This window comes from Stegostoma tigrinum, chromosome 4 (genome assembly GCF_030684315.1).
Source record: "Stegostoma tigrinum isolate sSteTig4 chromosome 4, sSteTig4.hap1, whole genome shotgun sequence".
NCBI lineage: Eukaryota > Metazoa > Chordata > Chondrichthyes > Orectolobiformes > Stegostomatidae > Stegostoma > Stegostoma tigrinum.
The window spans coordinates 98,594,023-98,620,769 of NC_081357.1; the positions used below are offsets into that span (position 1 = coordinate 98,594,023).

The 26,747-nt window shown below is 42.1% G+C and overlaps 1 protein-coding gene across 3 annotated transcripts in view; it reads right to left on the reverse strand.

Moving 5' to 3' along the window:
- Window positions 1–26,747, reverse strand: part of LOC125452528 (frizzled-3) — a 108,548-nt gene that overhangs the window by 19,793 nt on the left and 62,008 nt on the right. For all 3 annotated transcript variants that reach the window (XM_059645566.1, XM_059645565.1, XM_059645567.1), the window contains 2 exons: window positions 12,487–12,683; window positions 9,503–10,520 (listed from right to left, as the gene is read on the reverse strand). In XM_059645566.1, the coding sequence (XP_059501549.1) occupies window positions 9,503–10,520; window positions 12,487–12,683 (1,215 nt within the window). The remainder of the gene's footprint in view (window positions 1–9,502; window positions 10,521–12,486; window positions 12,684–26,747) is intronic.

Sequence of the window (26,747 nt, forward strand, 5' to 3'; positions counted from 1 at the left end):
AGGTAAAATGGTACATGCTGCTGCAACTGAGCATCAGCCATTGAGCTAATGAATGTTTTTAAATGTGGTGCCAATCAAATGGGTGCTTTGTCCTGGATGGTGTCAAGCTTCTTTAGTGTTTTTGAAGATGTACTCATCCAGATCAGTGGAGAGTATTCCGTTACACTTCTATGTGAGGTTTGTAGACAGCAGACAAGCTTCAGGAAATCAGGAGAAACTTACCAGCTGCAGGATTCCTAGACTCTGACCTGGTTTTGTAGCCTCTGTGTTCAGATGGTTAGTCCCGTTCAGTTTCTGGTCAATGGTAAACCCCAGGATGTTAATACTGGGGGGTTTAGAGCTGGTAACACCATTTAATGTCAAGGACCAATGGTTAGATTCCCGTATCCTAAGAACATGTTTTAATACAACCATAACCGCGTCACAAATGTGAAGAAAGGAAAATAAATTTAACCAAAAAGCATGACAATAACATGCTCTTCTTAAGGTTAATTCCATCAAGTTCAAATCTCAATCCAGAATTAATTCTTTGAAAAGCCCAATGGGAAGATGTAGTCCATAAGATACAGGTGCAGAATTACATCGTTGGCCCAGATGGTCCACCATTTACTCATGGCTGATACGCATAGGCCCTCCTCCATTACTAATTAAGGGCCTGTCTTAAATACACTCAGTGACATGGCCTCCACAGCTTTCAATAACAGAGTTCCACAGATTCACCACCCTCTGGCCAAAGAAACTCCTCATTTCAGTTCTAAAGGGTTTTTCCTTCACTCTGTGGCTGTGCCCTGAAGTCCGAATCTCTCCTATTAGAAAACATCTTCTCCACATCCATTCTCTTCATGCCCCTCAGAATTCTGTAAGTTTCAATCAGATCACCCGTCATTCTACAAAACTCCAAGTACAGACCTTAGTCCTCAACTGCTCCTCATATGAAAAGGACTCATCCTGGGATCATTCTTGTAAAACTCCTCTGGACCTCCTTCAAAGGTAGCATATCTTTCCTTAGACAACGGGCTCAAAATTGCTCTCAACATTTCAAATGTAGTCTGACCAGAGCTTTATACAGCCTCAGCAGTGCATCACTACTTTTGTATTCTAGCCCCCTTGAAATGAATGCTAGCATTCTATTTGCCTTCCTAACTGACAAGTGAACTTGCATGTTACCCTTAAGGAGTCCTGGATTAGGACTCCCAAGTCCCTTTGTGGTTCAGGATTTCGAAGCACGGATAGAGGACTGGCTGACTGGCACGTGACAGAGAGTAGGGACAAAGGGTTCTTTTTCAAGATAGCAGCCAGTGACCATTGTTTTTTTTTTGCAGGGTTCCGAGTTGGGATCACAACGATTCACATTATACAAAGGAACTGAAGGCATTGTTGTAAAGTTTGCAGATAATACAAAGATATGTGGAGGGATGGGTATATGCAGAAGGTCCTGAACAGGCTAGGACAGTGGGCAAAAAAGTGAGAGATGAAATGCAATGTGGGAAATTGTGAGGTAATTCATTTTGGTTGGACGAAGAAAATCATTGGCTATTTTCTAAATGGGTCCCCAGAATATTATCTGGGTCTCTGGATTAATAGTCTAGCAGTAATACCACTAAGCCATTGCCTTTTATGAACTTCCATGGGGCATTTGACAATGTCCTGATTTCGTATTAACACTGTTGCCTTTAGACCACCCTTCAATTATTTACCTACTCAAACACAGGTGTTGCCTTTACTCAGCACCTTCAATTACCCCCTCCCACCAGCAGTGCCTTTACCCCATCCTTCAACACTCACTTCCATTGTTGACTTTACCATCGTAACATGGCTTATAGAGGGGTCAATGTAAAAGGAAGGGGAGGTTGATATGAGCTATTTTGTATAACCATCAGGCATAGAGAAGACTTGATGATCCGGTTAGCCATTCTCCTGCTTGCAATTTTGTATGCTTACTCCAAAGTTGGAATTGGATTGATTTACCCTTCATTTGAGTCATGAAATCGTCAGGGAGTTAAATCTAAGGTGCACAATTCAAGGCTTGTGATTTAACAGACAAATCATTATACTAATTTCGCTCATGGAGGGCACAATCTGTAACTAATGAGAGGGGAAGTCAGGCTTTTGCAGATTTCCACCTTCACGCCCCTGCTCCATTTCCCAGCGGATTTTGCTCCCTCGAATACTACCTCAAATTTGTTTGGTCACTATCCTGGATTGTCAAGAATCAATTCATAGTGTTAATTAAGACTGTCTGCAATTTGAGGTTTCAATTCCAAACTGCATTGTATGATAACTTTCAATCCATGTAATATCCCATTCTAATATTTGAGTGGCACCTCTCCTAAAGAAGCCATTGGTCCTGTTTCAAAATGTAGTGCCTTTTAGCAATCAATCTCAGTTTTGTAGTTAAAATATTGTTGGGTAAAAACTCACAGCCTCAAATCAATAAATCATGTATACATTAACTTTTCATGGTTTCAATTTGAGAAAGAAACATTCAATGATCAGCCTATTTAGAAATGGATCATGCACTCCCATTCAATGACATTTTCAAATTTTTATTAAACATCTACAATCATGAACAGGCTAAATAAAAAAAGGCAAGCTTCATCACGATTTAGGAATCAAACTTACAAAGCCGACTCCCCTGTTGTTCTTTTGATGGTTATCTTTCATGCTTCACAAATCTGTAGTGTGGTCCTGAATCTGATGCATTACATGACAACTGCCTAAGGGGCAATAAGGTGTTACACAGTCTGACAGGTGTGTTGGACAGAATGACCCAGGACGTCAGGAAAATTTACCAGCAATTTTGAACAAACTATTTATGCTTTTATACAGTGCATGTCTGGGCACATTTATCCCCTTTTAATTTTCAGCCTTTAGCCCTGATAAAGACTCCAGTAGAGATTCAGATTCATTTGAACTGTTAATCCAATTAGGTATTTTGCCTTTGGGACAATAGTTCGTGCTGGTGGACTATTCAACCAGGGGAACATTCCAGATCTGAACCAGTTCACACACACTCAGGATCAACTTCGGTTGCAGTACATCCTGCGCCATCTTCTTTAAGCCATGATGCTTCACAGGAAGACAGTTGTAACGAATGCTTCCACTTGAATTTGATGGTCTCTGGCATGGCTGAAATGTCTGATGCACAACCTACCACATGCTGGCTTTACCTGTTCATCTGAAACTTTACAAGGTATTGAGTTAACACACCCTTAATGTCGAATTATACTGAGGCACAGTGATAGTTTTCCTTTATCTGGGCCAGAAGGTCGAAATTCAAATACTACCTCCAACGATAATGTTTCTACAGCCTCCAACAAGATGGAAAACAAATTGCCCTGAAGACAAGTCACTTATTATTCTGCTGAGTCTCCATCCATGATTTATTCTTATTTTTCTTAGAATATCTGGCACACTGGCCTCTTCCTCCACTATGAATCCTGATACTAACTAGATATTCACCAATGAGAGTCATTTCCTTCTAATCTAGGCATGATGATTTATAAATGTTGATAAATCTAAGCAATGCTGATAATTGAACACAAAAATAATATTACTATTATAAAAAGGTAACAAAACTAAAGCCACCATCTGCTGGTCAATTGTTCAGTTCTCAGATGTGTAACATCAGTGCAGGGAACTTGCTGCATATGCTTGTACATATCAATTTAGAAACAGAACCTCCTGTGTTTAAAAGAGCTGGCTCCCTGTTCTAAGCGAAAAATTGAGAGACATGCAAAAATTCTGCTATCTCAACAGTAACTGTGTAATTTTATGGAAATACTAAGTTAACAGGAACATTACTGGACCTGTAAATCAGGGATGTGGACTAAATCTCTGGCAGTAGAAGTTGAAATCTCACTATGGGAACTGACAACATTTAAATGCAAATAGTTAATAAATAAACGTGGGAATAGATGATAATTTCAGAGAGATAACTATGAAACTATCAAATTGTCAAAACACCCACCTGGTTTACTAATGTCCTGAGGGAAGGAAGTCTATCATGTGTAGCCTGTCTCAACTACATGTGACTCCAGATCCACAGCAACCTGGTTGACTCTGAACTGTCTTCTCAAACCCTAGCATCCTTTGGTGGCTTCAAAATAACTACAGAGAAGTCCAATAAGGTTAAGACCAGGTTGACCAATGAAGAATGATCCAAACATTGGAAACAGCTGACCTTGCAAAGTGCTTCTCACTAAGTTATGGGGCAAATTGCCTGCCAAGTCACACATCATTCTCACATAAATATATATCGCTTTTCCTTCACTGTTGCTGTGCCAAATTCCTTGAACTCCCACCCCAATAGCATTGTGAGTGTACCTACGCCACATGAAATGCAGCGGTTTAACGTGGCAGCTCACCATCATCATCTCAAAGACAATTGGAAATGGGCAATACATGTTGATCCTGTTAGTTGTGGCCTCATTCCTATATTTGTATCCTTTTTTAAATATGATCAAATAGAGAAACCTCAGTACTAACGTTTGCCACATTGCTTTGGAAGAGCAAACGGTATGGTGGAGGAAGAGCTGGTGCTGGAAGGAATAAGGAAAAAGAAGGAATCCTAATGCTCTCTATTGGAGTAGGTTCTGAAGCTACAGTTTCTATTAGAGCGTGACCTGCCAAAATCCTTCCTCCACAATTCCGAATGGAAACAATGAAGAGTATAGTATTGTATTGCCCAAAGCCGAACAATCTCCATTTCCATTCCTACTGTAAGAGAAGTCTTCAAATCACTCAACTGTTTACCTGCGGGATTAGTTTACACAGAATCACATTATAGTTACAGCACAGAAAGACCCCTTTCAGCCCATTGATTTTGTGCTGGCTCTCTGAAGAAACAATTCACTTACTCCGTGAAGGAAATCACTACAGTTGCACTTTGTCACAATCCAAAAATGTACCTTTTTTTAAAAAAAATTCCAAAATATTTCAAATTGAAAATCAACACGTAAGTTTTTTTCATTCAGCATCTTCTGCTAAGGTGTCTCAATTCAATTTCAATACGCTTGATATTCAAGCTGTACATCCAATGTCAGGCATACAGACAGAAACATTCTATAGTTTCCAGCCCCTCAATGTACTATAGTTGAAAGGCTTTAGATAGTGACCGTTCCTCATTGTACTTTTTTGGCAGCTAGCTCATGCTTCAATGCAGGCCTCAGCACATAGTCCTGGACCTTGGATCACTCAGGTGACAACAATTCTTTGCACTAGAAGACCGGCGTGTTTTGAGCAGATCAAGAGTATCCTTGACTGAGTTAATGATCCTCTAATTGCAGCTGATGTTTACCTTGCTGTATGTTGCTGAGAACAGCCAGTACAGCACAGTCCTCTGTCATAACGCTCCTCAGAATGAGCCTTGAAAAAAATCCACTGCACATCTCCTCAACACCTTTTTTGCAGAGGCACATTTCAGGAGGTGGACTCCAATCATACAAGCATTGAAGCAAGAAGGTAGGCCACTCAGTCCCCCAAGGCTGCTCTCCCATTCAGTAAGGTCATGGCTTATCCCTTCCTCATACAGTCCGTTATGGGCAAAACGAGGAGGAACGGGACTTCAGATTTGTGGAAGGGATTTGTTTGGGAAGGCCCTTCTCACCACTTGAAAGATGGGCAATCGGTCAAATTATTCTCATAGTCCACGCAGGGAATCATGGAATTCATAATCGTCCTGATAAAAGCAAAATAGTGCAGATGCTGGAAATCTGGAATAAAAACGTAACTCCAACAGTTCTGAAATGTTAATGTTTTGTCTCTCCAAGAGGCTTTCAGACACCCTGAGCTCTCCAGTACTTTCCATTTTATTCCACAATCTTCATTGCCTTCAAGGCATCTAGGACATTGCTTGTGGGCACCAACTGACAGATTTGTATCAAAATTGTTTTTCTGTATAAACACTTCCATGGGGGACAGATGGTGTGGCACTGTCCAACTGCTTGCAGCGTTTAATAGCTACGTGGCCAGACTCAACTTTGCCAACATGAAGGACTGATCGAATCTCAACACGTACTGTGCACCGAGGATCCATATACATCTTAGTGCAGCCACAAAGATGAGCAACAGAATGATGGTGATATTGTGTATGGTTTTTCTCTTTGAACAACCGGTCTATACAATTCACACTAACAAAACATTTTTGACACACAGATGAATCAGAAAGCAGTTTGGGTGATCACCATAGCAGAAAGAGTAATGGACCAAGCCACTGCTACATACCTGGTACCTTTATTCACAGTGGAACGGGAGCACTGCTTCCACGTGTCCAGATTTATTTTTTAATTTTACCATAACTTTACCTCACAAAAAGCAACATTCTTTTTCGTTGCCTAGAGTGCAACTAGGTAGTGCCAATTTCCTCTGACAGTGAAGCCAGAGGGAGAAGGGAGGTTGACTGTTGACTTACCATCCACTTTCAGAGCTAGAGAGTTACCATGACTTTGTCACATTGGTCTAAACTCTGATGGGCTCCTCGATCTGTGTGTAGCTCCCAGTTATGTCAATATACCGACTGACAAGGTTGGACACATCCAAGACAGGATCATATGGTGGTGATGCAGTTTGGAATGCAGAGATACAGTCACAGTCCACATCTGTAGGGATGGCAGGGCAAAAGCTCATAGGATCCAGGGGAACGAGGCAAAATTTATCCAAAATTAACTTTGTGACAGGAGACAGATGATAGTGGTAGAAGGCCATTTATGTGAGTGCAGCCTGGTGTGACGGATGTACCACAAGGATCAGTGGTTTGTTATTATTGCTTGTGACATGCATAACTGATGTTGAGGAGAATGGTGATGGTGGTGGTTTGGGAGGCTGGGGAAGACGAGAAATATGTTTGCGTCACCTGCAAAGAGGAAGGTGTGACGAGGAGGATATAAATGGATTGGTCAGATGGGCAAATCATTGCCAATGGAATTTAATTTTAATAAATGTGAGGTGGTATACTTTGAAAAAAAAAGGAACAAGACAAGACAGTACTCAATAAATGGCAAGATATAAGGAAGCTCACTGGAGTGGAGGGGTCTTGGGTTACTTGTCCACAGATCCCTTAAGATGACAGGTCGGGCTAAGAGGATAGTTAAGAAGGCATACGAGATGCTTGCTTTTATCAGTTGTAGCACAGATGATAAGAGTAGGGAGGTCATGTTGCAGCTGTACAGAACTTTGATTAGGCCACAGCTGAGAGTACTGTGAGCAGATCTAGTCATCACACCACGTGAAACATGCAAATGCACTGGAGTACAAAGGAGATTCACCAGGATATTGCCTAGGATGGAAAATATCAGCTATGAACATAGGCTGGATGAGCATGGGTTAACTTCTTTTGAAGCAAAGAAGGTTGAGGGGAGACCTGATAAGAGATGCATAAAATTAAGAGGGGCATGAACAGGATGAATAGAAAGTAGCTGCTTGCCTTAGTCAAAGGGTCAATATCAAGGGGGCATAATTCTAAAATGAAAGGCAAGAGATTTAGAAGAGATTTTTGGAAAAGCTTTTCCATCCAGTGGGTGGTAGAGATTTGGAATGCAGTGCCAGGGAGGGTAGTTGAAACTGGAAACTTCAACCTTTAGAAGTGTTTGCATGAGCAGTTAAAACCTCACAACATTCAAAGCTACGGGCCTAGTGCAGAAAAGTGGGATTAGTGTAGGACCAAAGGGCCTGTCCTGTACTGATTCCATCATTCTATGAAGAATTTCATAAAAGGTGTGACAATTTGGAAATTTACATCCAAGGATCTAGGTGGTGGGGAAGTCTTAAAGATAATGGTTATTTGCATCTTCAAACCCAGAGAACTCCAAAAGGATTCTCTTAACAATAACAATTTTTAAAAATGACTGTAGTTTGGCTTGATGTTCAGAATTTATCACTCATCTGGTTTCATCTGGTTTCCGTATTTGAACTCAGTCTCAGTTCTGTCTACTGTCCCCAAAACCCAATCTCACAAAACTATCCCTGGTCTCAGTGATAATGGGAACTGCAGATGCTGGAGAATCCAAGATAACAAAGTGTGGAGCTGGATGAACACAGTAGGCCAAGCAACATCTCAGGAGCACAAAAGCTGACATTTCAAGCCAAGACCCTTCAAAGGGTCTTGGCCCGAAACGTCAGCTTTTGTGCTCCTGAGATGCTGCTTGGCCTGCTGTGTTCATCCAGCTCCACACTTTGTTATCTATCCCTGGTCTCATTTTGCTTTTCGAATCACAGCGAAAAATAGTTCAGTCCAATGGTTAATTTAGCTTAGTATGCATATTCAGCCACTCGCCTAAGTGAAACTTGCAGTATTGATAATTGAAATATGGCAGGTATAAAACAGAGCCAGACACTGCAATCCACTCAATCTCATTTCTCTACCATAATGATGTCAATAAATCAAACATAGATCTATCACACAAATATCATGTGTTTCAACACAGCCATTGGCAAATCAGTCTGGTTTTATCAAAACATCAGCTTTCAGTAAAGACTAATACTATGAAATCAGCCAATATTTACAACAATTAGGTCATATATGGGCATGATTTCAAAACAATAATTGTACTCTGGAATTTGAACTACCTACTATCTTGAAATTTGTGGAAGTCACATTATGTCTTGAAGCAACACTGCATCACATAATAAGCAGTACATCGCAACCTATTCTTACCATGTGGTCATTGGTACTCAGTTATCTTTACTTACTCCTCGAAATGTGTGTGTCCTAGATACTCTTTCTTATTCTTTCCGTTTTCAATGTGCAGAAATAGGGCTTACAACATCACAAGCAAATAGGCTTATTCTTTTCCAGGTGTTCAAACTTGAGGCAAGGTTCTTAACAAATGTTGTTAAATACAGGAAAGATCTGATGGCAAACACACACTAAAGATCTGTTCTTGTTCCTGTATCTTATATTGCATTGAGTGTGCTGAGGGATGGGTACATTGTTGGAGGCATCAACCTTCAGATGACACTTAAAACCATGGCCTTATCTGCTCTTTCAGATGAACAGAAAATATCTCTTGCACAATTTAAAGGACAGGGTTCTCTCTGTATCCCAGCCAAAATTTAACCCTCAACCAACATCTAGAACAGATTTTATGGTCACTTATTTTACTGCTGTTTTTGGAAGCTTGCTGTCCACAGTTTTATACTTCAACAATGTGCTCAGTTCAAAAGTACTTCATTGATAGTGAAACACTTTTGGCAAGTCTTGAAATCCGGGAACGTGCTGTATGAATGCACATCTTTCCTTTTATATAATTATGCATTCCCTAAATATTAGATATGATTTCTACCATACAGTAAACATTTTCTACTTATAGTACACATACTCACATGCATATACAAAGTTTTAGACAGCAATGTAAATCATCAGTGTATATAACCTGAAGCTGTAGTGTTAGCACAGTAGTCAAGTTACTAGTCACAAATTTCAGAAAAGTTCATCATCTCAGCAACTAGCCATCATTTACCATTTTTAATTTCTATACCCATTGAGTACTGAAATATGACGTACCTGGTAAGGGCAGGGAATGTGATATTCACGACAGCGTTCCTGAATCCATGTTGTCTCCCATACAGTACGAAATGCTTGCTCATAAAAGTAACATCCAATTACGACAAGGAGTGGCACAAGGTAGAGTACACTGAACACCCCAATACGGATCATGAACTTCACCAACTTGTCCTGGTTCTCTTTTTCTAGTGGAATTTCAATCCTTACACGATTCAGAGATATTATACCCGCCAGTAGCAAAGAAACACCTACCACCACGTAAAGACAGAGAGGAGCCAAAACAAAATATCGCAGTGCATCAACGTCATATAGTCCGACAAAACAAACACCACTGATGTTGTCTCCTTCAATTTTGTTCATGGCAAGGAGAATGATCGTGAGTGTTCCAGGGATCCCCCAGGCACTTGCATGGAATAGCAGTGCTTTCTTCTCTATGGCTTCACTGCCCCATTTGGGAACAGCAGCCAAAAACCATGTGATGGTCAGGATGACCCACCAGACGCTGCCTGCCATTGTGAAGAAGTAAAGTATCATAAACAGCATGGTACATGCCTTATTGTGGGAACCTTGTGTCACTGTAGATGCTTTATAAACTGAAGGATCATTTCTATTGCACGCGACTGTGTCTTCTAGAAGAAACCCAATAAAAAACACCAAGGAAACCATCATGTAACAGACTGCATAAAATATGATTGGCCGTTCTGGATAGCGGAATCGCTTCACATCAATAAGGAATGTGAGAAAGGTGAAGAGTGTAGCAGACAAGCAAACGATGGATATTACACCGATGAAGTACCTTGCAAAAGAAAGCTCTTCACGTCTGAAGTACATGTTAGGACAGGGTGGTGAACAATCTGTGACCCCTAGGAAGGAGTAGCCAAGCTCAGGATCAATTTTCAATTCACGTGGGCACCAAAAACCATAGTCTCTCTGCACTGCCATTGGGGCCTCCTCTGTGGGATCACCACCCAAAAGAGAGTCAGTCTGGCGTGAATAGGCTTCATCACAGTCTGGAAATCTGTGGGATGGAAAAAGTGAATTAGAAAATCAGTTGCTATTACTCAAGTTTTCTACATTTGGGTATCTAAGTCTCATTATTGCATTGATCCTGATTTAAAGGTTCTGTTTGGAGAATTATGAATAAAATTTATGCTTGAGTGTGCTACTGGCAACCAGAAAGAATTGAAGTGGAGAATTTAAGTTGCCAAGGCACGAAGTCTGAAAACTGCACAACGTTAGATTTCAGTGTTATTACTGTATCCAAATAAGGACCAATTAATGCCTTTCATACCAAAAGTAGGAGAAAGGACAGAATCTAAATGCAAGTGATTTTATCTATATTTTTTTTAAGAAAAATTGCTAGAAATCCACACAGGGCTTTTCTCCAGAAAGATAAATACATTAATCCTTCACCAAAAGATCTTGGTGGTTCTATGTCAGAACAGTACTTTGTGGAAGTAACTTTGGCATTTACTTGCAATGTTCTTAACTCATTAAAGCCCAGCAGTAGTTATTTTTAAAATCTTTTAGAAAAGTACCAAATATGCAGACGGCTGGAACTGCAAATGGCAGTGTCCATTTGTGCATGAATCCTGGATTGGCAGCTAGTGGCTACAAGAAGCTTAACTAAAGTTTTAAACAAGCTAATGCTGGATGCAGAGTGGATGCTGGAGCAGTTGGATGTTCCACAAACCTATTTACTATCTGCAGAAATTGGCAGTCAGACAGCTGGAAGAAATTCTGTTATTCAAATTGTAACGCTGCTACAGGTAAAGATTTAAAGGATATTGGAAACTGCCGCCCACCTTTAAAACTGTCTGCTTTTAGTACCCCAAATTTAGTATTTCCTGTGTAGCAGGAGACCTCATTTAACTGTTTCAATAGTAATGAGCCTTTACCAGCAGAGCTATAACCTTTGTCAGGTGCCACTTTACAATGAAAGCAATGTCTTTGTACATAAGGTTTTCTCAGAAGGAATGGAAACAAAACTTTAAATGAATGTAGCGTTCCTCATCAGGTGACCCTCAGACAGCTATGTTCTCCAGATGAATATGGATGAACAGGAGAGGAGGAAGACTCAGAAGAGTTTCTCTGGCACTCTGGCTAAAGAGCACGATACTGCCTTCACAACTTTAATGAGAAGAACACTTTCCACACCAAAAACTTGTTTGTCCTCTGGCATCAGTGGACCATCCTCATTTATCACAGTTAGATACTTCTCATTTGTCAAATTAATTACAGCATCATATCTAAATTGTTTACAAATTGTCAACTGCCTATCTTCAGTAACTGTGATCACAATTCCCCCAAAATCAAGAAGAAAGGAAGAAGAAAGGGCACACACAACCCAAGAATACCTAAGAGTGCTTTAAAGCCAATGATTAAAGGAGAAATCTGTCTAAATGCTTTAAATCCTAAATACCATCAGAAAACTTTACTCCAGTTAAGTGGCAGGTCTTAATCCTGACACTTTATAATTGTTATTCCAAAACAATGTATGTACATTTGCGCCATCATCGCAGTAGACTCTTCACCCGATGGTGGCAGCAACTTTGGTGCCTGATTTAGCTTTCCTCCCCACTGTCTAGTGAACACAACCACTGCACTGCTGGAAGAAAAGTCTCAATACATCTGCTTAAAGGGTAAATACTATCAACATTTAAGATAATGTGACAATTCAAATAAATAAACTTTAATTTAATCAATGCAATAGAGAAGGGTGCTTTTTTTTTGCTTCTTTTTTCTGAATTCACCAAGATAATGTGAGAGTTGCTAAGACAGCTTAAAGAATGGTGTAAACTTGATATAATCAGAAAATATTTTAAAGGCCCACAGGTCAGGCAAGATCTTTTATTTTTGGGCGAGATCTTTTATTTAGTCACAATAACATTACCTACTTCTCTGACTTGGTGGGTAAACCAGCATTTTCAGAAATGTTTGTCTTGCCACCTTGGTGGATAAGAAGGATTAGCTTGTTTTCTTACTTTATACACTCCATCTCCTCTGGCCACAGGACTCCAAACATCTCCATCAGCTTATTACATTCCACATATGCTCGCTGACACAGCTTACGACACGGTAGTGTGATACGGCCATACTCTGTACAAACAGGGGCATACATTGCACACAGGAACGGCTGTAGATCTCCGGAACATTCCAGGTTTACAAGAGGATGAAATGGCTGTAAGAAAGAAACGTGGTTCTGTTTACAAAAACAGATGTAAGCAAATTCAAAAAAATTGAAACTAAATCCACATTACATTCATTACCATGCAGCTTATCTGTAACAGCAACAATACGTAACACAGTCCAATTCCAAATCTTTAACTAGTCAAATATTTTACTCTGAAACTCATCTAAGGATAATCTTCTCCATTCTCCCAAACTTACAATAAATCAGTAATAGTTAAACAAGCAAACCATTGGATGAAGAGCAGATATAGTCATCTGGAAAATAATTATCCAATAGGGATCATTGGCTGTAATAATTTCAGCATTTCTTTTTCCAACCAAATCTAACACCAGCATCACCATCACATCCAGGCCAAGTGTAACATTTTGTTTAAGCTTATAAACTTGACTAAGTATGTTTCATTTTCCCTAACACAATTCTAGAAATGAAACTTCTTTCTGAGAAAAAATCCAGAATTGCTCAGAGGAAACACCTTTTATATCCTCATTCATTAGGCGGTCGTGAGGCAGATGTTAAGAGTGCAACTGAAAGGAGTACGAAAACAGAGACGGCTGGTAAAACTCAGTGGGTCTGGCAGCATCTGTGGAGAGAAATCAGATTTAACTCTTCAGGGCTGGTGCCTTCTTCTCCAGGATATGGACTTCAGCAAAGCGTTTCACAGGGTTCCACATGGTAGATTGGCTAGTAACGTTAGGTCATGTAGGATCCAGGAGCAGCTAGCTAACTGGATACAAATTGGCTTCAATGTCGGAAACAGAGGGTGTTGTAGAGTGTTGCTTTTCACACCGGAAGCCTGGGACCAGCACTGTGCCACAGGGATCCGTGTTAGGTCCACTGCTTTTCATCATTTATCTAAATGATTTGGATGTGACTATAGGAGGCATGGTTTGTAAATTTGCAGGTCACACCAAAATAGGTGATACAGCGGACATGAAGAAGATTATCCCAGATTACAGGAACTAGATCAGGTGGGCCAATGTGCTGAGAAGTGGCAAATGGAGTTCAGTTTTGATAAACATGAGGTGTTGCATTTTAGTAACGCAATCCGGGGCAGGACTTACACAGTTAAGTCCTGGGGAGTGCTGCTGAACAAACAGACCTCGGGTGGAGATACATTGTTCCTTGCAAGTGGAGTCACAGACAGACAGGGTGTTGAAGAAGCCATTTAGCATGCTTGCATTCATTGGTCAGAACATTGAATATAGGAGTTGGGGCTGCATGTTGCAGCTGTACAACCCATTGGTGAAGAATACCATGTACAAATCTGGTCACCTTTCTATCGGAAAGATGCTGTTAAACTTGAGGGTGCAGAAAAGATTTACAAGGATGTTGCCAGGATGGGACAGTTTGAGTTATAGGGAGAAGCTGAATAGGCTGGGAGTTTTTTCTCCTGGAGTGTCAGGGGTTGAGGGGTTTATCATGTCACATGGGAAATGGATAATCAAGGTCCTTTCCCTAGGGTAGTTGAGTCCAAAACGAGAGGGTACAGGTTTAAGGTGAGAGGGGATATATTTAAAAGGACCTTAGGGGTACCTTTCTCATGCAGGTAGTGGTGTCTGTATGGAATGAGCTGCCAGAGGAAGTGATGGAAGCAGGTAGGGTTACAAAATTTTAAAAGCATCTGGATGGGTACATGCATAGGAAAGGTTTACAGGGATAGGGCCAAATGCAAGCAAAGGGGCTAGTTCAGTTTATAGTGCCTGGTCAACATGGACGAATTAAACTAAAAATTGTCGGTTTCCACACTGTATGGCTACGATGCAGCTGATGCATACCACTTTGTAAATTGTAAGGATATGAATTAACAGAAGTAGGCCATGTGGCCCCTTAACCTGGTTTGCCATTCAATAACAGCAAAGCTGTTCAAAGCGTGAAAAGCCCTTGACATGTCTGTCCCACATCAGGGTGGCCTGAGGGTACGCCAATTCTTCCTGGAAAGCAGGCCTGAACTATCCCAATCATGACCACCCTCTTCTGCCTGACTGGCTTTGTCTTCACTTTGAATAACTTGTCTTTTAACTCCTCTTACTTTCTTCAGATCAGAGCTGGGGCCATTGGTATCCAAATGGGCCTCAGTTATGCCTGTCTCTTGTAGGGAACTTAAAACATTCCCGTTCCCATCCTACTCGGGTGCGTCCCAACAATACCTTCCCCAGTATACTGATGATATCATCAGTGCTGCTTCCTTCTGTCATTTGGAATTGGAAATTGAGTAATTTTGCTTCCAAATGTCCATCCTGCTCTCACTTTCACAGCTGGTCAACTTCAGGCTCTTCCTTTCCCTTCCTCAACAACTGTGTTACCATTTCTGGGGATAAGCTGACCACTGATATCCACTGCAAACCCATTGATTTCCACATTTACCTGGAATACACAATCTCACATCCTGCTTTCTACAATTAGTCCATTCTCCTAGGATTCTGTTCCATCACATCTGTTCTGACGATATGGCCTTCTGCAGGAGATGCCTTAGAAGTGTCCATCTTTTTCACGAACCAAGAATTCCTGCCACTGTGGTTGACAGGACCCTTAGCTGTTTCAGACTCATTTCCTGCACTTCTGCCCTCAGATCCCTTCTCTTTCCACTACAACACCAATAGGATCCCCTGGTCCTCACCAGTACCAACATCCAAAGGATCATAAGCAGCCATTTTCATTGGTATGTCATCACCACTTATTTCCCCACCCCCACTGACCAGCATTTTTCAGGGACCGTTACTCGACAACACACTTTCCACCCAAAACCTCTCCACAACAGCCCAAGGCATCTTCTCATGCAACGTAAAAGGTGTAACACTTGCCCATTAATTTCCTCCCTCCTCACTATCCAAGGTTCAAGACAAACTTTCCATGTGAAGCAGCAATTTGCATCCACTTCACTGAATCTATTCTATTGTATTACCTGCTGACAATGGCTCCTCTGCACTGGGAAGTGGAAATGCAGACTGGATGACCACTTTGTGGAACACCTACATTCTGCCTGTAAAAGTGACCCAACCTTCCAGTTGTTTGCCATTCCAACAACTCTGTCTCAGGTCTGCCGCAGTGCTCCAGCGATGCTGAGCCTAAGTTGGAAAAGCAGCATCCCATTTTCTGATTGGGGATTCTGCAGCCTTGGAGAATCAATATCAAGTTCAATGATTTTAGAACTTGTCATATTTTCCCATGCCCTTTACCCACCCGAACACCAAAAGCCCTGTCATGACAAGAGCTGCTTTCACCACAGGCAGCCCATTTTCACCTACTTACGGTTCCTTTTTCTTTCTCCCTCTGCTTCTCATCTCTTTGTCTGCTTATCCGCTGTTCTCTGTCTCTATCTAGGTCCCTGTCTGCTCATTCCTCCTTGTTCTCTTCACCACTATCTGCCAAATGAAGTAGTTTGCATTTTCCCACCGTCTACTCCATCTGCCAGATGTTTGTCCACTCACAGCTTATTTTAGATCAGTCTGCAGATTTGTTATTTCATCTTCACAACACAGTTTCCTACCTACCTTGTGTCCTCCGCAAAATTAGCTACTATACCTTTGCTCTTTTCATCTAAGTCATTAATATAAATTCTACAAAGCTGAAGCCCCAGCATAAACCCCTGGAGAACTCCACTTGTCACATATGGCCAATCATTAAAGGGCCAAATTATGCATACTCTGTTTTCTGCTTTAGCCAGCTAATTTTCTATCAATGCTAACACCACCACAAAGTTCTGCTTTTCACAAATACGTCTTATGTGGCAGCTTGTCAAATGCCTTCTACAAACTCAAACACATCTGCAGACTCCCCTTTACCGCAGCTAAGATAATTTCTTCAAAAGAATTATAATTAATTTGATTAAATGTGATATATCTGCTACTTTCTAATACATTGAAGCCTTTCCAGAACTAAGGAAGTTTGGAAAATTAATACCAACTCATCCTCATCTCATTAGGTACCTCTTTTTAAGACAGGCGATGAAATCCATCAGGAACCAGGGATTTATCAGCTTCTAGTTTGGTCAATACCACTTCCCTAGTGTTACCAATTTCACCAAGTTCCTCTCTCCCTTCCACCTCCTGACTTACAGCTATAACGTGGAATGATTCTTTGTATTTTTTATATTTTCTACAATGAAGTTAGAAGCAAATATTGATACATTTCATCAATGTGTTCCTTATTATTAACTCCTTATTTTCACTTTTTAGGGGAAAAACACTTACTTCATTGACTGTTTTCCTTTTTGAACAGTTGTAGAAACGTTTGCATTTCCAGATAGCTTCTTCCCATACGCTATTCCCGCTGATTAACCTTTTAGTCAGGTATTGCCACTCATCTTTGCTTCTTCGTTAGGTTTGATGCTTTCCTTAGCTTTTTTTAATTAGCCACAAATGGCCAGTCCTCCCTTTAGAATCCTTCTCTACTGTACGGTATTCAGAAATATTTCCTTAAATGTCTACCACTGCTTCTTCATTGATTCGTCCAACTCCCTAGTATCCCAGATAATGGGAACTGCAGATGCTGGAGAATTCCAAGATAATAAAATGTGAGGCTGGATGAACACAGCAGGCCAAGCAGCATCTCAGGAGCACAAAAGCTGACGTTTCGGGCCTAGACCCTTCATCAGAGAGGGGGATGGGGAGAGGGAACTGGAATAAATAGGGAGAGGGGGGAGGCGGACCGAAGATGGAGAGTAAAGAAGATAGGTGGAGAGAGTATAGGTGGGGAGGTAGGGAGGGGATAGGTCAGTCCAGGGAAGACGGAAAGGTCAAGGAGGTGGAATGAGGTTAGTAGGTAGGAGATGGAGGTGCGGCTTGGGGTGGGAGGAAGGGATGGGAGAGAGGAAGAACCGGTTAGGGAGGCAGAGACAGGTTGGACTGGTTTTGGGATGCAGTGGGTGGGGGGGAAGAGCTGGGCTGGTTGTGTGGTGCAGTGGGGGGAGGGGACGAACTGGGCTGGTTTAGGGATGCAGTAGGGGAAGGGGAGATTTTGAAACTGGTGGAGTCCACATTGATACCATTGGGCTGCAGGGTTCCCAGGCGGAATATGAGTTGCTGTTCCTGCAACCTTCGGGTGGCATCATTGTGGCAGTGCAGGAGGCCCATGATGGACATGTCATCTAGAGAATGGGAGGGGGAGTGGAAATGGTTTGCGACTGGGAGGTGCAGTTGTTTGTTGCGAACTGAGCGGAGGTGTTCGGCAAAGCGGTCCCCAAGCCTCCGCTTGGTTTCCCCAATGTAGAGGAAGCCGCACCGGGTACAGTGGATGCAGTATACCACATTGGCAGATGTGCAGGTGAACCTCTGCTTAATGTGGAATGTCATCTTGGGGCCTGGGATAGGGGTGAGGGAGGAGGTGTGGGGACAAGTGTAGCATTTCCTGCGGTTGCAGGGGAAACTCTCCGACACCACCTCCTACCGCCTCCTCAATCATGACCCCACACCCGAGCACCAAACCATCATCTCCAACACCATTCACGACCTCATCACCTCAGGGGACCTCCCACCCACAGCCTCCAACCTCATTGTTCCCCAACCCCGCACGGCCCGTTTCTATCTCCTTCCCAAAATCCACAAACCTGCCTGCCCTGGTCGACCCATCGTCTCAGCCTGCTCCTGCCCTACCGAACTCATCTCCACCTATCTGGACTCCATTTTCTCCCCTTTGGTCCAGGAACTCCCCACCTACGTCCGTGACACCACCCACGCCCTCCACCTCCTCCAGAACTTCCAATTCCCTGGCCCCCAACACCTCATATTCACCATGGACGTCCAGTCCCTGTACACGTGCATTCCGCATGGAGATGGCCTCAAGGCCCTCCGCTTCTTCCTGTCCCGCAGGCCCGACCAATCCCCCTCCACCGACACTCTCATCCGCCTAGCCGAACTCGTCCTCACACTCAACAACTTCTCTTTTGACTCCTCCCACTTCCTACAGACTAAGAGGGTGGCCATGGGCACCCGCATGGGCCCCAGCTATGCCTGCCTCTTTGTAGGTTACGTGGAACAGTCCCTCTTCCGCACCTACACAGGCCCCAAATCCCACCTCTTCCTCCGGTACATTGATGACTGTATCGGCGCCGCCTCTTGCTCCGCAGAGGAGCTCGAACAGTTCATCCACTTCACCAACACCTTCCACCCCAACCTTCAGTTCACCTGGGCCATCTCCAGCACATCCCTCACCTTCCTGGACCTCTCAGTCTCCATCTCAGGCAACCAGCTTGTAACTGATGTCCATTTCAAGCCCACCGACTCCCACAGCTACCTAGAATACACCTCCTCCCACCCACCCTCCTGCAAAAATTCCATCCCCTATTCCCAATTCCTCCGCCTCCGCCGCATCTGCTCCCACGATAAGACATTCCACTCCCGCACATCCCAGATGTCCAAGTTCTTTAAGGGCCGCAACTTTCCCCCCACAGTGATCGAGAACGCCCTTGACCGCGTCTCCTGTATTTCCCGCAACACATCCCTCACACGCCGCCCCCGCCACAACCGCCCTAAGAGGATCCCCCTCGTTCTCACACACCACCCTACCAACCTCCGGATACAACGCATCATCCTCCGACACTTCCGCCATTTACAATCCGACCCCACCACCCAAGACATTTTTCCATCCCCACCCCTGTCTGCTTTCCGGAGAGACCACTCTCTCCGTGACTCCCTTGTTCGCTCCACACTGCCCTCCAACCCCACCACACCCGGCAACTTCCCCTGCAACCGCAGGAAATGCTACACTTGTCCCCACACCTCCTCCCTCACCCCTATCCCAGGCCCCAAGATGACATTCCACATTAAGCAGAGGTTCACCTGCACATCTGCCAATGTGGTATACTGCATCCACTGTACCCGGTGCGGCTTCCTCTACATTGGGGAAACCAAGCGGAGGCTTGGGGACCGCTTTGCCGAACACCTCCGCTCAGTTCGCAACAAACAACTGCACCTCCCAGTCACAAACCATTTCCACTCCCCCTCCCATTCTTTAGATGGCATGTCCATCAAGGGCCTCCTGCACTGCCACAATGATGCCACCCGAAAGTTGCAGGAACAGCAACTCATATTCCGCCTGGGAACCCTGCAGCCCAATGGTATCAATGTGGACTTCACCAGTTTCAAAATCTCCCCTTCCCCTACTGCATCCCTAAACCAGCCCAGTTCGTCCCCTCCCCCCACTGCACCACACAACCAGCCCAGCTCTTCCCCCCCACCCACTGCATCCCAAAACCAGTCCAACCTGTCTCTGCCTCCCTAACCGGTTCTTCCTCTCACCCATCCCTTCCTCCCACCCCAAGCCGCACCCCCATCTACCTACTAACCTCATCCCACCTCCTTGACCTGTCCGTCTTCCCTGGACTGACCTATCCCCTCCCTACCTCCCCACCTATACTCTCTCCACCTATCTTCTTTACTCTCCATCTTCGGTCCGCCTCCCCCTCTCTCCCTATTTATTCCAGTTCCCTCTCCCCATCCCCCTCTCTGATGAAGGGTCTAGGCCCGAAACTTCAGCTTTTGTGCTCCTGAGATGCTGCTTGGCCTGCTGTGTTCATCCAGCCTCACATTTTATTATCTTGGAATCCCTAGTATCCCAGTTCACTTTAGCTAATTCAGGTTTCATGCCCATACAGATGTTCCTTCTTAGATCCACTTCAAACTCATGAAAAATTCAATCATGTCAGAGCCACAGTATCTATGGATGCCTTTAATATGAGGTCATTAATTAATAGTACATAAGAACAAGGCTAATATAATTTGCTCAGAGATAGCAAGATCTGCCGAATCTGGAGTCTGAGATAACAAGGTGTAGAGCTGGATGAACAGAATAGGCCAGGCAGTATCAGAGGAGCAGGAAAGCTGACGTTTCGGGTCTGGGCCCTTCTTCAGAAATGGGAGGGGGAAGGGGTCTCTGAAATAAACAGAGAAAAGGTGAGGCGATGATAGAAGGTGGATAGAGGAGCATATTGGTTACTTTGCTCCTTGGTTGACTCTGCTCAAAGAAACTCTTTCCAAAACATTCAATGAACTCTGAAGGAGCAGGAATCTGTGGACTGCCTGAAATGGAACATACAGCGGTGGTACAATGAAGCAGAGTGGTTTCCTTCTTTGCTGCATCAAATAATTTTACTACAAGTAGCTAAGTCTGATGTTGAAATATAGACAGATGGATAGACTGACAAAAATATTTTTGATAAATTGATGTAGTTACTCAAGCTCTTGCCTAATTATACTGCCTTTCTCAAAGTGGAAATTATTTTGAAGCTTGACTGCAGTTATCTTTTACCATGAGCCATTGCTGTCTTCCAAAACAACAAAATTAATTTTATTGCCCTTCCCTCATTGAGGTATCCAAAGTGACGTCTGCTGCAAAGTCTGTGTGCTATTTGAGGTGACACACTATCAGCATCAGCTGCAATGTCCCTCACTTTCAACGTTCTGCCAATGTTCATTTGCAGGCTCAGCTAATATCTTTTGGTACCTGTGGAAGCCCATATACTGTTAGAAAAGAAAACTGGAGAACTAAAAAAAAGGTTCTGTGTCACTTTGCACCAAATCTCACTCACTAAGAAAAGCCGTGCTGTAGTTACTTTTAACACAGTACAACACCTTTCTTGCTTGGAGTCAAAACATTTCAAAACACGGTCAAGTAGAATCCCTCTATTTATTTTAAAAGATTAAATTTCACTGATAACATAAGACTATTTCATGATTATAAGTATTTTAAGTGTCTTTATATTTGATTACACCTCTATGATGTATCTTAAGATGTTTTCTATTTTAGAAGTGCTATAAAAATGGCAGGTGTGATGGTTTTGAGTGACAGGGCATCCAATTTTTTGGGTCCCCAGGAAAAGAGATCTGCAATTTACTTCAAGATAAACAATCCGCCTTTAGCAGCATAAACATACTGAGTTGGTATGAATGTTGGAAGCACAGTTGGAAATTTGCCCTTAACGTGTCCAGCAGTTGAAATGTGAGCTGAGGCAGACCAGATTAAACACATTTTACTGATGTTAGGGCTGGTTCTGTGAGAAATGAACCACTCCAACTGTATTGCTTAAATGTCACCAACTGCACAAGTAAAATGGAAAAAAACAGAAAGAAACAACTTAAAAGTAATCAAGTTGCGAGGATTTCATAAGAGAAAAGACACTAAATAATTATGGGATGTTTTGGCAAACTTCAGCACTCTTATATATACTGGATGAAACACAAGTAATTCTTTCAGTTTGATTTCTGAACTAGATCCCGATGATGACCATTCTTTAATTACCAAAATAGCTCCACAAATACGTCTAAGCCTAGGGAACTTTTTAGAAGGATTAAGCAAAATGCTAATCATTTTTCACAACTGCAATGTACTGAAATACTGAAAAGGATAAAATTACAACTAGTTTAATATCAGTTATTGTAACCATAACATCCTCCAACCCCATGGTATTAAATAAACAACAAACCACAGATGCAAGTTTACTGGTTGCACTGCAGTCGTGGCACATATTGAGCAAATATCTTAACCTCAGATTTGAAGAATGTATTTCATCACTTGAAACCATTCTCCTGATCCAAACACTCCACATTCAGGCTCCCTTCCTCCGCAAACAAATGCCATCCTTTGTACAGTGCCCTGCACACTATGGACCCTGTCAATCCTCTATTAGTACCACAGGGTATGCTAACACCTCCCCCCCAACTAATTTAATTAAACATAGAAAGCGGCCCAATACAGAGGTCAGGACAGTTCCTGCTGGTAGGGGGAGCAGGATAAATCAATAGCCTTGGACAAGTCATTTCAATTACAAAAAACTTTTCAGCTCTTACAGAAACGCATTCTCTTTGCCTTCAAATGAAATAGACAAATAGAACTTCCTTGCACAATCATCAAGCTTACACCATCTATTAGGTTGGTAATCAGAAAAAGTTACCAGCAATTTACTCTTTCCTTCCCACAGCAAATATTAATAGACATAAAAATGGATCTTGGAATTCTCTCCTCCACAATGAGTACATTCAAAGCTGAGATAGGCAGATTTTTGATCTCTCAAGAAATTCAAGGGTAAGGGGGAAAGAGCATGGGAGAGATGGCAGGGGTTTCAGGGGAGTTGAGGTAGAGCAACCATGATTGTATTGAATGACAGAGCAAGCTCAAAAAGCCATGTGGACAACCTCTGCTCCTATTCTTATGTTTTATGCTACCATTGATATACAAGACAAAACAGAGGATGAGAAATGAGGAGAAAGAGACAGCATTTGACATTGGAATGGAAATAGGCCACAGTCCTATTAAATATATCTTAGCCTTAGACATAATTAATGACAGTCTCAACATCCCTCTGTGGTTAAGAATGTCACAGATTCACAATTTTCATCTTGGTCTTAATGGATGGCACCTTATTCTGAGATAATCCCCTCTGGTCTTTGTTTCCCCCTTGTGGGAGAGTCTATCAACCATGTTAAGTCCTCTAAGAACCTTGTATGTTTCAATAAGGTCACTTTCTCATTCTTCTAAATTCCATATCCCACTTTCTCAACCTCTCCTTGTTAGATGGCTCTCCATACCAGCATAGATTTCCCTCAATAACGGCCCAAAACTGTTCACATTACTCCAGCTGTGAAGTGCCTAGCGCCTTGCATAACTTCAAAAAAACCTTCCTACTTTTATACTCCAATCCCTTTACAGAAAAGGCCAACATTTTATCTGTTTTGCCAATTACCCGTTTATCTATCCAGCTTGTTAACACCTCAAACCTGGACACCAGCTTTTTGAGATTCATGGACATACAGTTCTGCAGCTTTCTGTATTTTTCTCCATTTAAATAATATTCAGATCCACTACTCTTTTCAAAGGGCATAACTTTGTATTTTTCCCCACATGTTGCCATCTGAAAATGCATACTTCTTCCCCAACTCTGTCTTCTATCAGTTATCCAATCCTCTTTCCATGCTAATTTGTTACTTCCAACACCATACTTTTATTTTATTAAGTAGCTTGTTGTGCTTACCGAACACCTTCTGAAAATCCAAATATATACGTTTACTGCTTCCCGTTTATCTATCCAGCTTGTTAACACCTCAAAACAATTCTAGTAAATTTGTCAGACATGACTTCCACTTCTGCTGATACATGATCACACCATGCATTTCCATATTCTCCATTATACCCTTTGTAATAGGCCGTAGCATTTTCTAAATTACAAGCATTGAGATAGCCGGTCTAGTTACTTTCTCCTCCCTTCCCTTTCCAAATAAAGGTGTTGCACTAGTAGTTCTCAATCCACTGGGCCTTCCCAGAATGGAAGTGTTTCCGGAAGATTACCATCCACTATCACATTAAATCTTAGGATGCAACCCATCAAATCCACGAGACTTTGCTGCCCTTAGCTCCCTTAGTTTCCGTAGTACTTTTTAATCTAGTGATAATTATTGCATTTATGCCCTCTTTTCCTTCGGCCCTTTGAATATTTTTTAACTTCGGAATATTATTAGTGTCTTCCACTGTGAAAAGAACAACTTTACATTGATGTCATGGCAGCATCTGCTAGATATTCTACTGTTAATTCCACACTTGAAACAAGCACAATTGACTTGCACTGTACAGCTGCAAATAAAACCTATATCAATACATTTGCTATAATTACAGTAGTGTTACAGTCAGCATTGTAGAATGTACTATATGCTGGGGAAGCAATTTTAGAGCAGCTATGAAGATGAAAAAAGTTTTACTGTAAAATAATACCACTAATGACAGTTAAGTCCTCCTGCTGTTGGCAGTAATGAGGTCTGGGCAGAAATACAATTGAGTTTTTTTTTATATAAATCTCACCACTTAAATTTGTACCCTTGGAGGCATATTTCAATTCAGGCCTTGAACAGCAGCAGCAGTTGAAGAAACCAGAATAATCAGTTACAAGGTCTTCACTTGTGTACTGCGACTAGCATACTTCTACGTTTTCCTTTGTTCTACTTTGTATATTGACAGGGTTCCCTTACTTATCTTCAGTACAACTTCCTTTAACAGAACTAATAACACTGGGGTGGTGATGGCCTTGTGATATTATTACTGGACTATTAATCCAGAGACCCAAATAATGTTCTGGGGACCCAGGGTTGAAACTACCCGCTCCCCAACCCCCCCACAGCGGGTGGGATTCAAATTCAATTTTTAAAAAATATGTAATTAAGAGTCTAATGATGAGCATGGGTCCATTGTTGATGGTTGGAAAAACCCATCTGCTTTACTAATGGCCTTAGGGAAAGGAAACTACAAATCTTATCTGGTCTGGCCTACATGTGACTGAAAACTTATAAATATGGTTGACCCTTTAACTGCCCTCTGGGAAAATAGGGAAGGACAATAAATGCTGCCTAGCTAGCAATGCCCTCATCCCATGAATGAATTTTTAAAAATCCTATTTGCATAATCTAGGATTGCAACATGATTACGATTACTTTGATTACATTTAACAATGCCATCCATTTATAAGTGGGCCCAAATGCTTTGCTGTGGTAGAAGTTATCATTTATTGCGAGGATTGTAGGATTTTCTGGGTTTGGGGTATCGATTTAATGCAAAGCTTGGTCCATTTTCTGAGAAGAAAACTTACAAATCAAGGGGTAAAGACTGAGATTTTGTCTGTTTTATGCATTATGTGAATATCCTAGTGAGAAGTAATGTGTATCACCATCAAAAACTGATATTACTGTGTTCAGAAATTTGACCCTTCCGATGTACTATGTTTCTAGCAGTATGCTGATAGGATACTTTGGAGGCTCATGAGTGACTGGGAAGTATAGGTTTAAAGTTGGTCGCGTGGTGGTGGGGGCAGGGGTGGATGGAACAAGCTGCCAGGGAAGGTGGTAGAAGTGGATAGGACAGCTACATTTGAGGGCCATTTACACATACACATGAAGAGGCAGGGAATAAAGGGAGGCAGACCACATGCAAGCAGATGGGATTAGTTTAGAATGGCATTAAGGCCAGAACAGATATTGTGTGATGAAGGGACTGTACACGTGCTGTACTGTTCTTATATGCTATTAATTACAATTCAGAATTGAGGGTCTAATGATGATGATGAAACTGTTGGTGATTGGTGGATAAACTGATCTGGTTTGCTAATGTTCTTTAGGGAAAGAAACCATCATCTTTACTTGGTCTAGCTTTTGTATAACTTCAGAAATGTGGTTGGTTCATAACTATGCAATTATGGATGAAACTTAATGCTGGCATCCCACGAACGAACGAATAAAAAAACAACTCTAATGTGTAGAAGATAACACAGTGCGGAGCTGGAGGAACACAGCAGGCCAGGCAGCATCAGAGGAACAGGAAAGGTGATGTTTAGGGTTGGGACCCAACTTGAAATGTCAGCTTTCCTGCTTCTCTGATGCTGCCTAGCCTGCTGTGTTCCTCCAGCTCCACACTGTATTATCTCTGCCTCTAGCATCGGCAGTTCTTACTATATCTAATGTGTAGAAGCCCAGCAACCTTGCCTCATATAAAAATCCCTCCAAACCAACGATAAATCTAATGAACTTGCTCTCAACTGCCTCCTTTGCCAGGATATCTTTCCTTGGAATAGGGGACCAAACTATTCATAAAATTCCAGCAGTGGTCTAACTAATGCTTTGCATAATTTCGACAAATTTTCCTACTTTTAGACTCCATTCCCTTTGAAATCAAAGGTCAATATTCCATTGGGCTTCCAAATTGCCTTCTGAACTTATCTGCTAGCTTTCTGTGATTAACGGAAGACAATACCGATTACCTCTGTGCTACACCTTCTTATGGGCTTTCTCCATTTAAATACTACTCAGCTCCTCTAGTCTTGCAGCCTAATGGTATAACCTCATTTTTTCATATTATATTCCATTTGCCAAGTTGTTTCCAATCTCTTAACATGTCGATACCACCCTGAAGAATCCTTCAGTTCTTGCCTTCCCACCTATTTTTGGCAATAGTACATTCACTTCCCTCAAATAAGTCACTAATATATAAATGAAAATAATGGTGGCCCTGTGGCACTCCAGTAGTTACAGATTGCCATCCTGAGAACGCATACCCTCCAGTCTTATACCAACTCTGTCCTTT